Source organism: Rhincodon typus, chromosome 10, assembly GCF_021869965.1.
Source record: "Rhincodon typus isolate 14 chromosome 10, sRhiTyp1.1, whole genome shotgun sequence".
Taxonomy (NCBI): domain Eukaryota; kingdom Metazoa; phylum Chordata; class Chondrichthyes; order Orectolobiformes; family Rhincodontidae; genus Rhincodon; species Rhincodon typus.
This window is the reverse complement of record NC_063341.1, coordinates 24,352,840-24,368,941: the sequence shown is the minus strand read 5'-3', so window position 1 is coordinate 24,368,941 and position 16,102 is coordinate 24,352,840. Positions and strand designations below refer to the sequence as shown.

Sequence of the window (16,102 nt, the reverse complement as noted above, 5' to 3'; positions counted from 1 at the left end):
TCTGATCCACCATATTTGAACCATGCATAGTGTTAAAGACTTCTTTACCACAGAGGGCTGTAGAGATTGGGTTGTTGCGTATATTCAAGGCTGAGTGGGACAGATTTTCAATCAATCAGTAAGGGAATCAAGGGTTCTAAGGGAAAAGGCAGGAACGTGGAATTCAGGATTATCAGATCAGCCATGATCTCACTGAATGGCCCTGCAGGCTCAATGAGCTGAATGGCTTACTTTTGCTCCTCTCATGTGGTCTTGAGGACAGCAAAACAAAATTAAAGTAAAAATTAAAAACTTTGTTGGTAGACTGCAGGCTGGTGCTGTGTGCAGGAGCTTCAAACCCTGTACTAACGAGCCAAAGGATATTGGTATATGCCCATGATTCCCTGGGAGTTTATAGTTTCAGCTGTGCTGTTGTGGAGAGCCATTAAAGCAAAAGCCAATGGTTTCCCAAGGGACAACAGGAATGGGTTTGGGGGTGGAGGAGGAGGAGAACCACCTGTTAACTGTCTGTTAAAAGATAACCAAAGAGGAAATGGAAAGAATTAAGAAGTACCTTTTAGCTTTAGTCATTAGAATAGAAAGAAAGATAGCAACAAACTTCCCTACTTGAAATTAGGCACTAAAAGCTGGAAGGACTTAAAAGTGAATTGCTTGATGGACATGTGCACTGTTTATAGGTGTTTTTCTAAAGAGTCACTTCAATCACTGATAAATATTGATATTTTCCCATGAATATCTGGTTAGCATAGTTGAGTTGGACCAAAGAGTCTGTTTCTGTGCTGTACATCTCTAGGACTAAGTTCCTTTCCACTTGCCTTTAGGAATGGCCATACAAAGGTTCCAACTATCTACTGCTTCAGTGTTCACAGATTGATACATTGGTAGAAAACTGACAGCGTGATGAGGAAATAGGCATTTTGCTGTTCCGTACATTCGAAGTCAGTATGCCTAAGTATAATTATTCTTGAAAAAATTACTATTCTAAGCATTTCCTAATTATCAATATTAGGGCATATAAAGTTTGACCTTTCGCTGTTCCTATAGCGTAACAGATGAGACAAAGAATGAGGGAGGTACACGGCTTGTTTGTCATATCTTGCAGCCAGTCTGCTATTACATACCCACTCCTGAGGGCAGTAACAATGCAATCAGCACAGAAGCGATGGAGGCACTCTTTGGTTGTCATAGTGTTCTTCAGCATATCTAGACAGATAGGACACATCAGCTCACTGTGCAGACTTCTGGGTGACACTGCAATCTCCATGCCATCTGTGATTGCCTCCTGTAAGTCACAAAGTTATCGATCAACTTTATGGATGTTGGACAGAATAAAAAGCTTTTGGTGACCTGCCTAATTTGCATTTCAAAGTGCATTTTAAAACAAAACAAAAAAAGTGGCAGCATGTTTTCTCTCAGCCAGTCTGTACTCAGCTTCAGTTACCATTCACATCATATTATAATTGAAAACCCTAGTTTTCAGACAGACCAGAAAGTAGATTTCCACCGAAAGTACCTCACCTCAGCTGGACATGGTGGGAAGAAAGAAAATAAAGCAGAATTAATTCATGATGTGCAGTGCTCACCATCAACAATTGTGACATTCCAGCTGTTCCAAAATGGAGATAGGCAGGTAGGATCATAACAACAAAAAAAGGACCCAAAATGTTAGCATAGATTTTCCTTGGAATCAGAGAGGAACTTCATACATTTTTTTTTAAAAAAAAATCCTGACATTGTTATAAAGCAGTTACTTAATGATGCATTTAGATGCAATTTCTTACTATGTTGCCTATTTTCACATTTTAAAATATATTCCAAACACTTTCTTGATACCAGTTCCCTTTAAGTTGAAACCGGATACCTACACAAGTCAAATTCAAAGTAGCCAAGGTATGAGTTATAATATTGAAGCTTCACTTTGCCTGGAAAATGCCTAAGCTATGAATTATTTGCAAGAAACTGAATGGCAGAATGGGTAGTCTACATAGAAACATGTTGTTAAATTTACCAGACATATTCTTTACTTTGCAAGCAATATTACTGGCCTACTAAGGAGTTCTCAGTTAGTTTCAGTTCCTGGCAAAACAAAGCACCATCTGCTCCGATATAATGAGGCCTTTTGACTAACAGGCAAAGTTCACATTACAGCATGTGATCTTACCATATTGGGCTCTACAGTGAAATTTTTGCATTTTGAGAAACATTAACAACAGATTATGATTTAAATGAAAACCAGTTGTTTCTTAACCTGATAATCTGGATATTTTTCTCTGGTGGACTGCAACTTATCATGTGGAGAATTTCAACCAGGTCTTTGTATCAAGCTGACCAGCATTTAAAGTAATTACCCAAAACATTAAGTTTTAAAACACTAATTATTCTCTTACTTTGCAGTATAATAAAAAGTAAAAATTTAAGATGTTGGTTTACTTGTTCATAGGACTTGGGCATCACTGGTTGGGCCAGTGTCCTAATTACGCTTGAACTGAGTGGCTTCCTAGGCCATTTCAGAGGGCAATCAAGAGTCTGAAGTCACATTTAGGTCAAACCAGGTAGGGATGGCAGAAAGAACATTAGCAAACCAGATGGGTATTTACGACAATCAACAGTGTTACATGCTCACTGTTAGATTAGAAAATAATTCCAGATTTTTATTGAATTCAAATTTCACCATCTGTCACTGTGGGAATTCAAACCCATGTTCCCAAAGGATTGATCTCCAACTCTGGGTTACCACCACAAGACGACATCCCCTCCCTTTGCTGCAATTTCCTTCTGGAACTTAATTTGTGCCCATGATCTCTCAGTGGTTAAAAAGGGTTGCTATTTGGTCCCTCTCCACTAGAAACCCATACTGCTCAGCTGACACCAATGTCATTCATAAAATGTTGTGCCATTTCTGTCTGTCACTTGACTTTTAAAGCAAATTATGGCAATTCCTTCTATTCTTTGCAGACAGAACGATGCAGCACAAATCACTTCCCTCTTTGGTATTTTAAGTTCTACTTTTATGACATTGTTAACAATAAAGGCCATTCAGCATCACCATTTAATCCATCTGCAATCTATGCAAAATAAGAGGGATTACTTCAAGGGAATTTGACAGAGACAGTCAGAAATTGGAAAAACAATGTTACTCACACAGAGAAAATAAGAAAGTCCAAAATGAAGGAAGCGATACAGAGGGAAGATGTGTAAGAACGAAAGAACGAAAGAACGAACGAGAGGAGGAAATATGATGGAAACAGATAACAAGAAGAAAGAAGGCAGGAGGAAGTGAGAAAAAAAAAAGTAAAAGTTGAGAAGGGTTCTTTTCCCGGGTTTACCAGCATTGACGTACAGTTATTAAGCTTTTGTTTTGTAGGGAGTCTATCATTTCAGAACATGAAGCGTTTTGGGAACTGCTAAGTTAGATTTCTTTATTGTTAAAGTTATACAAGTGTGTAAGTACCAGAACTTTAAGATTCACTAAAAATAAAAGTGGCTTCACCTCCACTTTTTTTTTTTTAAAAAAGCCTCTCTATATATCAGTCTGTTGCATAACAGACAAAGAAATCTGTCTATCTCAACCTTAAATATATTCAACTGTAGAGTATTCAGAACCCAGTGGGATAGACAGTTCCTAAGATTCACAAGTAATTTCTCTTCACTTCAATCCTAACTAATTTTCCCATTTCCCTGAGACTGTGCCTGTGTTTTAAATTCCCTAGCAGGAGGACAGCCCCTTTAGCACTGACACCTGTCAAGTTCCTTTAGAATGTTGTACGTTTCAATGTGATCACCTCTCATTCTTCTAAATACCAGAGACAGTACAGACTTAATTAGCTCAGCTTCATGATAAGGCAACTTCCCTATTCCAGATTCCCTGGTACTAGTCTAGTGGAAGTTCATTGCACTACCTCAAATACAAATTATGTCCTTAAAATGTGGAAACCAAAACCCTGTACAAAATTCCAGGTGAGGTCTTAGCAAAATCCTATAAAATTGTATTGAGAGTTCCTGATTCTTGTATTCCAATCTCCTTGCAATAAAGGCCAACATGCTCTTTGCTTTTCAAATTGTGTGCTTCATTTCTTCTTAAAAAAATTCTGTTTTTCATTTTTTTTCAGCACCAAAGTGAATAACCACACACTTCCTCATAGTTCAGGACATTTGCCAATTTGGAGCCCATTCACAACCTATCAAACCCTTTTTGTGTCCTCCTCACAGTTTACATTCCCACCTAGCTTTGCATCATCAGCAAACTTGGACACGTTACTCTATCTTCAAAGACATTCATATAGATTGTCCCAGCAATGATCCTCATGACAGTTAGTCAGAATCTGCCAACTCGAAAATGCCCTCAAAAGGTGGTAGATTAGCTTAGTTGGCCAGACAATTGGTTTGCAATGTAATGTCAACAGTATGGTGCCAATTATCGTACCGGCTGAGGTCACTGAGAAGGAGTGCTGAACCTCAGGTTAAACTCACCACCAGTCATCCCTAATCAGCGAGCAGCCCTATGGTCCTCTGGAACTATGGCAACTTTACGTTACATTACATTACCTCTATCCATGCTAATATATTAGCCTAACTCATTGCATATTTACCTCATCTTACTAAATTCTTTGCAAAAATTGAAGTATGTAATACTTACTGATTCTCTTTATATGCCATCTTCATTACATTCTGAACAACTCCATAAAACACTTTCGCAGAACTACCTTGACTTCATCTCAAACTATGATTTTATAAGCTGCGTTGCTAAGATTTATTTAGAAACATGTTCTAATCCTTTTCTGACAATTGACTTCCAGCAAATTCTGCATTTCCCCGTTTTTCTTTTTTACTAAAGAGCAGAGGTTTAATTTACAAACAGATCACATAAAGAATAAAGTAGCAATAACGTGGTGTCTTTCACTTCCTCAGGATGTCCCAAAGCACTTTACAGTCAATTAATTACTGAAGTGTTCCAGCACTCTAGTAGGCTTCATAAACAGGGGTGCAGAATACAAAAGCATGGAGATTATGATGAATTTATAAATGGCCCTAGATAGATCTTAGCTGGAGTTCTGCATACAGTGTGCAGCCACCATACTATAAGAATGGTTTCAGGGATAAGACTCTTCAGTTATGAGGAAAGATTGGAGAAGTTGAGACAGTTTTCCTTGGAGATGAGAAAACTACGAAGATTTGATAAAAAGATTTCAAAATTATGAGGGGAATAGATAAAGTAAATAGAGAGAAACTGTTCCCACTCAAACAGATTGAGAACCAGAAGCACAGTTTTAATGTGTTTTCTTACAGAAGTAAACGAGGTGATAATTTTTGTTGCCACACTGCAAGTACTTAGGGAATGAATGCACCATCTGGAAATGTGGTGGAGGCAGATTTCACGGAGGCATTCTAGAGAGCACTGTTTTTACTTAAATAATATCCAATGTGCAGGTTTACAGGCAAAAGACTGGAGATTGAAACTAAGTTAAAACGCTCAGAAATCCAGTAGAGACATGATGAGCCAAATGGCCTGTTTCTGCACCAGAACAATTCTGTGATTGTGTGTCCTCACAGATATATAAGAAAATGTATTAGGGAGTACTTGCATAGCAAAATCCCACAAACATCAAACAGTCGCCAGCTCTTGTTTTTCATGGTGTTGATCACTGTCTGAATTTCCTGCTCCCCTTCAAATAGTGTCATGGGGCTGGACTTTCCCATTCTGAGGTCAACGGTTATTTTCATAGAGCTTGATGGCAGTGGTGTCATCATGGTTCACAGTGGCATTTCTCATTACCTTCTGCTCCTCACCAACACCCTTCACGTGAAATAATGTGGCAGGAGAGGGATAATTGTCGTCGCTGCTGGGACCGGCTGCTGTTCAAATCACTGGCGCCCAGCTGCACATCATTCCAGAAGATACCCCAACACTGTCCTATTAGGAAACTGAGAAGTCTCAGAAAGGAAAGCAAGCACCCGGTTTTGGTGAAGGGGCAGGCCATTCTCTATTGGAGAGACCACCAGAGTTGGGTGGCCGAAACAGCAAACACATTTGGCCAAGACAGAGAAAGCAGGGTCATGCACTACCAATGTCACTATTGCACATAGCACCAATGGTTGTCCCCCACATCATCCTCTACAACAAGCAATCCTTCCTGTCCTCTGGTAAAAAATAAAACTATGCAATCCAAAGAGGCTGGCAGCCACCAAGTAAGAACAAAAAAAAGTGTGTGATCACTAGGAAATGAGGCTAAGAACTATCAGATAAATCCAGTCTAGGTTCATGATGTATCTGTGTGCCCCGGAGCTCCAAAGTGAAATCCTGAAAGGCTGAAGAGGATTCAGTGTTGGTCCAAGATCAGTCATAATAACGTACTGAAGCTGGTGGTTTGATGATGTCAACTTTGGTGGACAAAGGGTCTAGGAGGTTACTGTCCACGCAACATTCAAGGAAATGTTGTTCAAAGGACATTAAAACGGTGGCCTGGAGACACAAGTGGTGAACTATATCATCAGGTAACTGCTCTGACTGAAGTCAGGAATTGTTGCCAGCCAGTTTCTCAGAAGAGGAGGGGAGAATTGCAGGCTGTATAGAAATGAAGAGAGAATAGTCCATAATTGCTTCCAAACGCACAGGGAAAAGGTAATCACCATTCTGAGATTCAGAACTTCCTGTTGCAACTTTAAAGTGAAATCAAAAGGTTCTTAATATTGTGAATGAGCTATTTTTCAATTTCATTTTTTCTTACAATTTTTGTCATTGCTCATTCCACTCAAGTGATAGGAAAATTCTGCATGTAGTTTCTATTACATTCGTTTACAAAAGGAAGAGATTCTCAAATTCACATCTGATCTGAAGCTGACACAAATCTCTAATTGGATCATTGAATGCTGGTGCTTTTGGTAATTTCACTTATAGTTGGGTAACAACTATAGGGAAGGCAATGGCCTAGTGGTATTATCACTGGACTGTTAATCCAGAGACCCAGACCCCAGACGTTCCAGGGACCCAGGTTCAAATCCCGCCACAGCAGATGGTGGAATTTGAATTTAATAATAATGCAGAATTAAGAGTCTAAACATGGCCATGAAAGCATTTCAGATTGTCAGGAAAAATCCATCTGGTTCTCTAACATCCTTTAGGGAAGGAAATTGCCATCTTTACCTGGTCTGGTGACCATGTGACATGTGACTCAAGACCAACAGCAATGCAATGGGCAATAAATAGTGCCTAGCCAGAGACGCCCTCATCCCTTGAATGAATAAAAGCGAGCTGTTCTTTAGTGGATTCCTAAATTTAGTATTATTTCCTGTTCACTCAAGCCTTATTGTGCCAATTTACCAAAGATGCCATTAATTTTATAATTAAAGAAAATGCTTTCTTCCTCTACTGAGATAAGAATTCAAGGTGGCAAGATCAGGTGCACAAGCTATTTTCCTATTTTTCTCCATATAGATGTTATTTGCTGTAGAATGACCTAGTCCACTTAAGAGGTATACAACATTAATCCTAGAGAGTAGAAGTAATGATGTAATTGTTATATTTACCTGAGGTGTTCTCTGTAACTCATATAAGCTGAGTTCCCATGTCTTGCTAAGAGGCTGGGTTCCATTGGTCTGCACTATTTGTGCCATTTCTGTAAGAAACATAGTGCATCATATGAAACTTGAAAATCTATTTAATTGTCGCCATCAGGCCAACCCTTAAAAATCCCTCCAATAAACCAAATATTAGATATACCAGATTTATTCAAATAGCATTAATCATCAGAGTTCTGGAGCGAGAAACAGATTGGTACCCACTGCAAATTATAGACAGAAGTGGAGTTAAAGCTGCAGCATGTGGATTGCAGGTGTTCCCATGGAATTAGTAATGATTCTAATAAAGTCTCAATGCAGGTTCAGTAATGATTCATGTAGTACCAGTATAATTCAGGGATTAGTATAGGTTGCTGTCCATCCTTTTTCCCTATATGATCTATGTTAGCATCAACCAACTGGTAACTAAAAAGGAATATTTGTCCACAGTTTAAAGTTCCAGCTTTTCTTCATGGACGCCTTCATGGAGAAGGAACATTTTTGCAATTTGGCAAGGAACAGAAGTGCATTATTTTCACAGGCAATGGTAAGACCATGGAGACTCATTACTATATCCACTAACCCCACCTCTGAAGACTTATGTCTAGCTTCATTACACATACAGTGATCAGTTCAAAATGCAAGACCATTAGCACCGTTACTTTGAATACAGACAATAAGAATCATGATCCTGGAGTTTTAGGGTATGCAACGAAATCAAATTAAAACTAATTTGGTAAATGGTACAAGTTTCCCCCTACGTGTATTGAAGCACATCAACTGCGTTCCCTAATAAACCACAGTCAGGCACAAACAGTTCAGGTGATGTGCTCTTTCTATTTTCCCTCTCCTTTCCAGGTGGATACCAAATCAGATTCAGATACTATGTACAACATCTTTGGAGAGAGATTTGAACCTAGGTCTTCTGGATGACAGGCAGCACTGCCAACAACTGACCCACGAGATGTCACACAACACGATATAGTCCACCAAGCACTCAAACGTTTTCTGTTATCATCATGACAGCACGAGCTATACTTGTCACTGTTCTTGCAAACCACAAGCTGATTCTGCTATCCATTTTTAACACACTAAGTCGAATATACCTTTCTTTGTAACGACGGAAACACTGTGCAATGCACTGTTAAAGCAATAATTTTCATCTGACATTGCATAAGTGTCAAAGGAAAACAGGCTCATAGCTTAATGCTTCAAAAAAGTTCTAAAATGCATAGCAACAAAATTGTAACACATCAGTTAGTAATGCAACAGAAAGAATGCAGAGTTTGTGCACATTGGGCAAAACATATTGAATTAAACCTACAGGAATAAAGGGTTGTTTTGCATGCTGACATCAGAGAGCAATAAAGCAGTCAATAAGTTGTTTACAAACTGATAGTCAGAAAAATATAGGATTCATAAGGAGCTTGACAGAGTAAATGCTGAGAGGATGTTTCCCTTCATGGGAGAGTCTGGAACCAGAGGGCACAGTCTCAGAATAAAGGGGTGCCATTTTAAGACTGAGATGAGGAAGAATTTCCTTTCTGAGAGTTGAGTGTCTTTGGAATTCTTTGCCACACAGAGGTATTTTAGATCAGCCATGATCTTACTGAATGGCAGAAAAACTCAAGAGGCCGAATGGCCTACTCCTATTCCTATTTCTCATGGTCTTATGAAGCTGATCACACACAATATGCATCTCTTAACTAATGTATTTATTAAAATAACTGCTGTACCTCCAGTGAACATTTGTAGATATCCAGTACAAAAAGAAACCTTTTTTATTTTGTCTGTGTTGACATTTTGTAGGTGCGAATCAAAACAAATACTGCTTCAAAGTGATATACCTTCTTGTGCTTCAGATGTTTATCTAACATTCCTTAAAAAATGTAATGGCTGCTGCTTTAACTAAGCCCGATTATTAAACATTCTGTGCTCCAATATCCTGCTGCATGCATAAGTATCTCCTACCTTCTTATTTTGTTCTCTTAATGACCATTTTAATTAAATGACCTCTGATCAAAAAGTATAGTTCTGTTCATTCCCTCAAAACCCATTGTGATTTTTAAAAACATTTTCTTTTTCTGTTCCAATGGAAATGATTCTAGTACATCAGTCTCTTGACATTTGTTCCCAATCCCTGATGAACCTTTATGAACTGATGCTTTGAGCTCTATGGCTTCAATATCTATTTTATAGTAGGGCGACCAAAATTTCATGTTCTACTCAAGCCAATGCTTTCAAGCTTTAAATTAATTCTTTACTCTTGTACTCTATGTACCTATTTATAAAACCCACAAGGCTTGGAACTGTTTTCATGGCTTTGTGCTCAAACATTCCCTGTTTAAATTCTCTGCTAAATCCCTCTACATATGGGCATTGCTAGCCAGCCAGCATTTATTCTCCATCCCTAATTGCCCAGAGGGCGGTTAAGAGTCAGCCACACATTGTCAAAGTAAGACGTTACTCAATGAGCCCATGAGCAACTCATCCACATTTACCATAATCCATTGCTTCTCCAACCTGACCAACACCCATTTATCCAAATACTTTTTCTATCAACTATCTTTCTATTCATCCTGCTACATTTCTTTATACCATGGATCTGAACCTCTAATAAGTCTCTTGGATATAGTCTATAAAATGCCTTCTGAAAAACCACAAGCTATATCTACTGCATTCCATTTATTAACCAGTCACTTCTTCACAAAAATTAAATATGAAATACTCAAACACGATACAGATCATGCTAGTGACCCTTAAGCTTTGAGTAGTTCTTCTAGCTGTCCTGAAAAATAGCAAAAGCAAATTGGTGTTATAAATGACATCTCAGATGATAACCACAGTCATGTTAAGTGTCAACATCTATTTAGCTATCGCACAATTACCACAACATCAAAAGGTTTGGGTTTAAGCCCAACCCATATCCATAATTTAAGTTGATGCTCCATTTCAAAGATGCATTTCTGATGAGATTTTAAACCCAAAACAAAGTCTGTTGCTCAGGGAAACAAATATTTCATTGCAGGTCTTCAAAGAATAACAGGGATAGAACTCTAGCTACCATTCATGTCTTAATCAAAACAATTAAGGGAAGGAGGTGTATCTGATAGATAGTACCTGCTGCAGCTATAGCACACCAGATAGATCCTCAATCCACTGGCAGAAGCAGTTTGTCCCGGATAGTGTGACACTTCACTGGGTTAGTGTGCTGGAAATCTGGCCCCCCTACAGTATTGCTGTGCACTAACAACCCACACTGCACTAGCATTCCAGCAACTACACAGCCATCAAGTCTACAAACTGCAACAACTGTTATTGAAATGAGCTATTAGCCTCTCATTATCATGTAATCATGCCAAGATAATGATGCACCGTACATGGGGCACACACACACACTGATCCACAATCATCATATACTCCAACACCAGAAAGCCATAGTCATCCAACAGGCAGGAGAATCAGAGCTAGTGAGCTGCACGATTCTCCAACCAACATCTCAATATACTCAGGTACGCAGGCAATGAGAGGAGGGTCATTCTTTTAATGGCAAGTTGTTCCTGGCCCTCACAGAGGATATGGGCCCAGACTGCTGAGGTGGCAATTGCCTCAGGGAAGCACTGCCAAACATGAATGCAGAGATGGTGATGGCTTTACGAACTGTTTTGGAAAAGGTGAGAGAGACATCCAGCTATTTGGTGTTTTCCCCTTGACTCACAGCCTGCACCATTCATAGCACCTGGGAGGATGCTGGAGGAGTCCTCCTGGGGTCAGACACCAAGGCAGCTCCCATGGTTTTAGAGTTGAGCTATCAATAAACAATTGATGTCTCACATCATACAAGGAGCTGCCTTTCTCCAAGCAGCATTCCTGTGCTCCATCTCCCTCTCATTCTTGCAGAATGAAAAGTGCACAATACCTGTGAGAGTGACATCACCAGTGAAGGCTATACAAGTCATGCAAGAGAGGGTTACAGACATTGCCAGGGAGTCCTCACAACAGCACGTTGGTAATAGTGATGGCAGGATCCTATTTCTCATGCAGACAGCTGTGGAAAAGAATCACAAGAACATATGTGCTAGGGAAGCAGTTCAGGTGACGGAGGGCAGTTGGGTTGATGGTACTGTTTATCTACTGAACTGGCTGGGTATGAAAATGTAAATTATTGATAAACTTTCAGAGTCTCCATGTCCACCTCCACAAGCTGAGGAATCCCACTAAGAACAAGAGAACTCAGACGATATAGTGTTACATCAGATCGGAACACCAGGCATTAGCATCAGATACAGTGCATCACAACACAGTAGAAGAGTTGAGGCACTTGATGAGGAGCACAGCAAACGACAGGAGATGGAGGCCAATGCACAGAGACTAGCCTCATGCAGAGCTATGTAATAGAATGCCTGTGCTGCAGGGATACAGAAAGCCCCAATGCATGACGAGGCCAACCAAGGCCCTCACAGCTGCTGAGCTCAAGAAATGAGCAGCCTGCCAACACCTCCTACAACATTTTCTTGTGGCTTCAGAGGAGTGATTGCAGTGATCACCAAATGGATTACTGTGGTTTGTTACATGTATTTTAGTTATTGGTGAGATAATTTAAGAAATCTTTTTGCAAGATTAGCACGCCCTTCACATCTCAATGTCAAGATGATTTATTAAATATAAAGATCTTATTAAGTCCCTGCTTGGCACCAGTGGAGACTACGGCCAACAGTCCACCCCTTTGTGTGATGGGAAAATAGTAAAAGGAACTTCTTGTGAAGGGTCAGACTTGGTCCAAGATCAGCAGGCACATCTCTGGTGCTCAAATACTCATGGACATTCAACTAACTCACAACCAGATCGGTGGGTCTGTCACAACAAGCATTCTGCATGGGTCCCTCTCTCACTATCTGGATATGGCAACAATCACGTCTCTCCAGTACATTGTCCGTAACAGAGTCCTCTTCCTTGTAGTCCCTTGGCATTCCTCCTTCGTTGGCTCCTCCTTACAGGACCCGAGCTTGCCTCATGCTCTGCCTCCTCACTCCCCTTTGCTGTGACCTATGGTTCAGCATATTTTGACCATGAGGGAGACCCAGTGGTTGTATATTAGAGTGCTCCATTAGTGCAGTTAAGACAGCAAATCAGATCTCAAACCAAGGAGAATCTCGGGTTTACAGTCAGTTTTCAGCATACTGGCACAAGGTCAGCTATCTCAGATGGCTAGACTGCTAGTTTATGATAGTGTTACGCAAACAGTATGGGTCCGATTCCTGTACTGACTGAGATCACCACAAAGGCCTTGCCTTCTCAACTTTGGCCCTCTTGAGGTGTGGTGACCTTCAGATTAAATTCATTACTAGTCATTTCCCTCTTGCTAACGAGAGAGCAGCCTATGGTCCTCTGGAGTTATGGCAGCTTTCACTTCCCATTTGCTGATTTCACAGGGGAGTTAGAAACCACTTCCTCAGGGAGAGTAACCCTCATCACCCCAAATCTAAACACATACCCAGAGGTGGGGTGGGAGAACTGAAAGAGACTTGGCTCTACAGGCAGCAGCGGGGAGGTGATACATGAGCTCAATAATTCGATACAGTGGTAGGATTTCTTTTTCATAATATTCCGAGGTCTGTACATTGAATCCGTGTGGTAGTCAGTCAATTCCACCTTGAGGATTACTCTCTGGCTGCCCTGGGACCTTTCTCATGCTGCATGAAGCTGGCTCTGCACTGGCGCAATGGTGTGGAGGTGCAGCAGAGGTGGACCCATTTGCGGTGGCACCATCCCTTCCTTTGAACAGTGTCTATAACATCCTGGATCAATTGCCTGATTCCATCATGTTAATAGCAGATTTTTGCCCAGTCTGTGATGTCTTGGAGGTCACCCCTGCCTCTTCTAACCTTTCCCCCATGCCCATGCAATTTCAACACCCTTGCTGGTGCTTTCCCTCTCATTTTACTATAAAGCTATCAAGGTGTATTATTGCATGGTCCACACAATATTAGTAAGCAAGTACAGGACATAATCAAGAAGGCCAACATGATGCTAGGCTTTATTACGAGAGGAATTGTGCTTAAAAATAGGATGTTATGCTTCAGTTATGCATGGCATTGGTGAAACCACCTCTCAAATACTAGGTACAGTTTTGCTCTTCTCATTTAAAGGAAAGGAGGATGCAAATGCATTCGAGGCAGTTCAGAGGCATTTTTTTAAAAAAAGATTGATACCTGGAATTTTTTTCTGAGTTTTGTGCAACTTTGGCATTATCTGACTCAGAATGTGATGGTGGCAAGGTTTAAAAGATTGAGGTAGATTCTTATTAGCCAAGGGAATCAAATGTCATCAGGGATAAATGAGAACGTAGAATTTAGAACACACAAAGATCAACTATAATCTTTTTGAATGGTAATGCTTGAAAGACAGAATCGCCTACTTCTAACTCAAATTTAGATGTTTGTATGTTGACTGACTGCAGTGATTTAGAAGACTTTTATAACTCACTCATCCTCTTGAAGATCCTGAAAGATCTGTTTCAGCATTCATCACAAGAGCCCGTTTGAGCCTTTATCACACCACCGCTTGAAATGGAAACCGAACTTCCTGATCCATATTCTTGCCACCACTTTCTCCCACCCAACTGAATCCCAACTCAAGAATTAAAATCCAGCCTGACTTTTGGGTGTTTCTTCTTCACAGCATTGTGAAAGTTGAAAGTTGAAGGTGTATAAGTCACCCATTCAATTAAGGATTTGTAATGAAAATGTATTTGCAAATAACTTGTTTTGCTCATTTTCATTTGACATATTCCTCCAGGAGCATGTGTGTTACTTTTCTGCCCACTATAAATTAAAAGCTTGATGTGGTCTGCCTCTATGCCCATAAGTGCTACATCAAGGCAAGTGAAACCAGGAACAAAGTGACAGAAATTTAAGTGAAGTGAATTTAAACATTGATCTTAGAAAAGTTTATTTAAAAAGAACAATAGCCATTGGAATGATTTTACCAAATAATTGGGGTAAAAGGCAGCATTTAAGTTGAAATTGGCATGATTCATTATTTGGTCAGCAAGTAGCAATAGTAAATCTTTAGGTTTAAACTTCCTTCAGGAAGTCGAGGGAGTAACACCTTTTAATACAACATTTATGCAGCCAAAATTGGAAAATTCCACTGGAATTTAAAGAATAAAAAAAAACAACTTTGTTTAATTGGACAGCCTTACTAATTACAAATTGAGCTCTACTGACCACAAAATGATGACCAATCCTCACAGCACTTCTTAATGTGGATTTACTCCCCACAATTCACAGCACTCTGCACATTCCAGTTTTACTTGTCTGTTAATAGGACATATCTCCTGCTTATTTCTCCAAGGTATTCCAGACAGGTCTGTGTACTTTGCAGGGTATTTAAATAAAACTCAGAGCTCATTCAAATTTGGAAAAACTCTAGTGTCTGTTCATTTTTAAACAATTATAGTACTAATCTACCCACGTTTCAAAAACCACATACACCAAACAGTTGCCAAAACATTTTCACATAGGCCCTTACTCTTGTCTGTCTGCACTTTGTTTAAAAAAAAAACAAACAAACAAACAGTTACTTTTAGAATGACATCCACAGCACAAGTTGATAGCTACATTTTTTTTTAAAACAATGGTGAGTATCAACCATATAAAGTTCAAGTTGGTATTATATAGCTTGCAGTCGTCACAATACAAGATGAACCATGCTTTAAATGCACACAAGCAGCAAATCAACCTCTTATTCAGTCTAGTAAGCTACAATGTTACTACTCCTATTCAAATAATTTACAATGACCCTTGACCATGTTGTGCTATCAACTCTCCAATCACTTCAGCCCATTCTCTGCTGGATTCAAGCCATCTAGGTCAAAGTCACCAATGGCATCTTCTATAATTACAGAAGTGGTTAATATTTATCTTTTGAAAAAGTTCTGCAGCACTGATCAAATATACTATACTCCTTCAGTCCCATATGCAGTCCCATTCATACTTATCCACAGGCTGCATATCTCCAATAGTTTCTCCTCACATGGGCACTTTGTCTCCCGACCCCAAACTACATGTTGCCCTTTGGTGAAATCATCTACAGAAAGGCAGATCATGTAAACTCATGTGGAAACTGATGCAGCAGCCTGCTTTCCAGCACCTCCTTTGATCCATGCAAACACCTCCATAACGTCAACAGGCAAACTAGCATCTAAATCATGGAATGAGACACAAATTCCTTCAACTGAATGTCAAGGTAGCTGAAGCCTTTCTGTTGAACTCCCAGCTAAACAGCTGCACTCATTCTACTGACTGAAGGTCATGAAACAAGATTCAAAAACACCTTGTGGAAATTCCAGGTGCTAGTTTCAATATCAAAGCAAGTGACAGCGACGGATATGGCTTTTTTATGGATCCACAAATATTGTAAACGGAGATGGAAAGGAGGGGGCAATGAATGAGGTGAATGGATGGAAATGCTTCGTGAACATCTTGTGATATTCCAAGAGACACGGCAACAAAACCTGCCAGGATCAATCTATCCATCAGGACAT

The 16,102-nt window shown here is 39.8% G+C and overlaps 1 protein-coding gene across 7 annotated transcripts in view; it reads right to left on the bottom strand.

Moving 5' to 3' along the window:
• Positions 1-16,102, bottom strand: part of rnf2 (ring finger protein 2) — a 44,132-nt gene that overhangs the window by 11,471 nt on the left and 16,559 nt on the right. For all 7 annotated transcript variants that reach the window (XM_048602392.1, XM_048602391.1, XM_048602394.1 and 4 more), the window contains exons 2-3: positions 7,525-7,613; positions 1,122-1,282 (exon numbers count right to left, since the gene is read on the bottom strand). In XM_048602392.1, coding sequence (XP_048458349.1) covers positions 1,122-1,282; positions 7,525-7,611 — 248 coding nt within the window. In that variant the 5' untranslated portion in view covers positions 7,612-7,613. The remainder of the gene's footprint in view (positions 1-1,121; positions 1,283-7,524; positions 7,614-16,102) is intronic.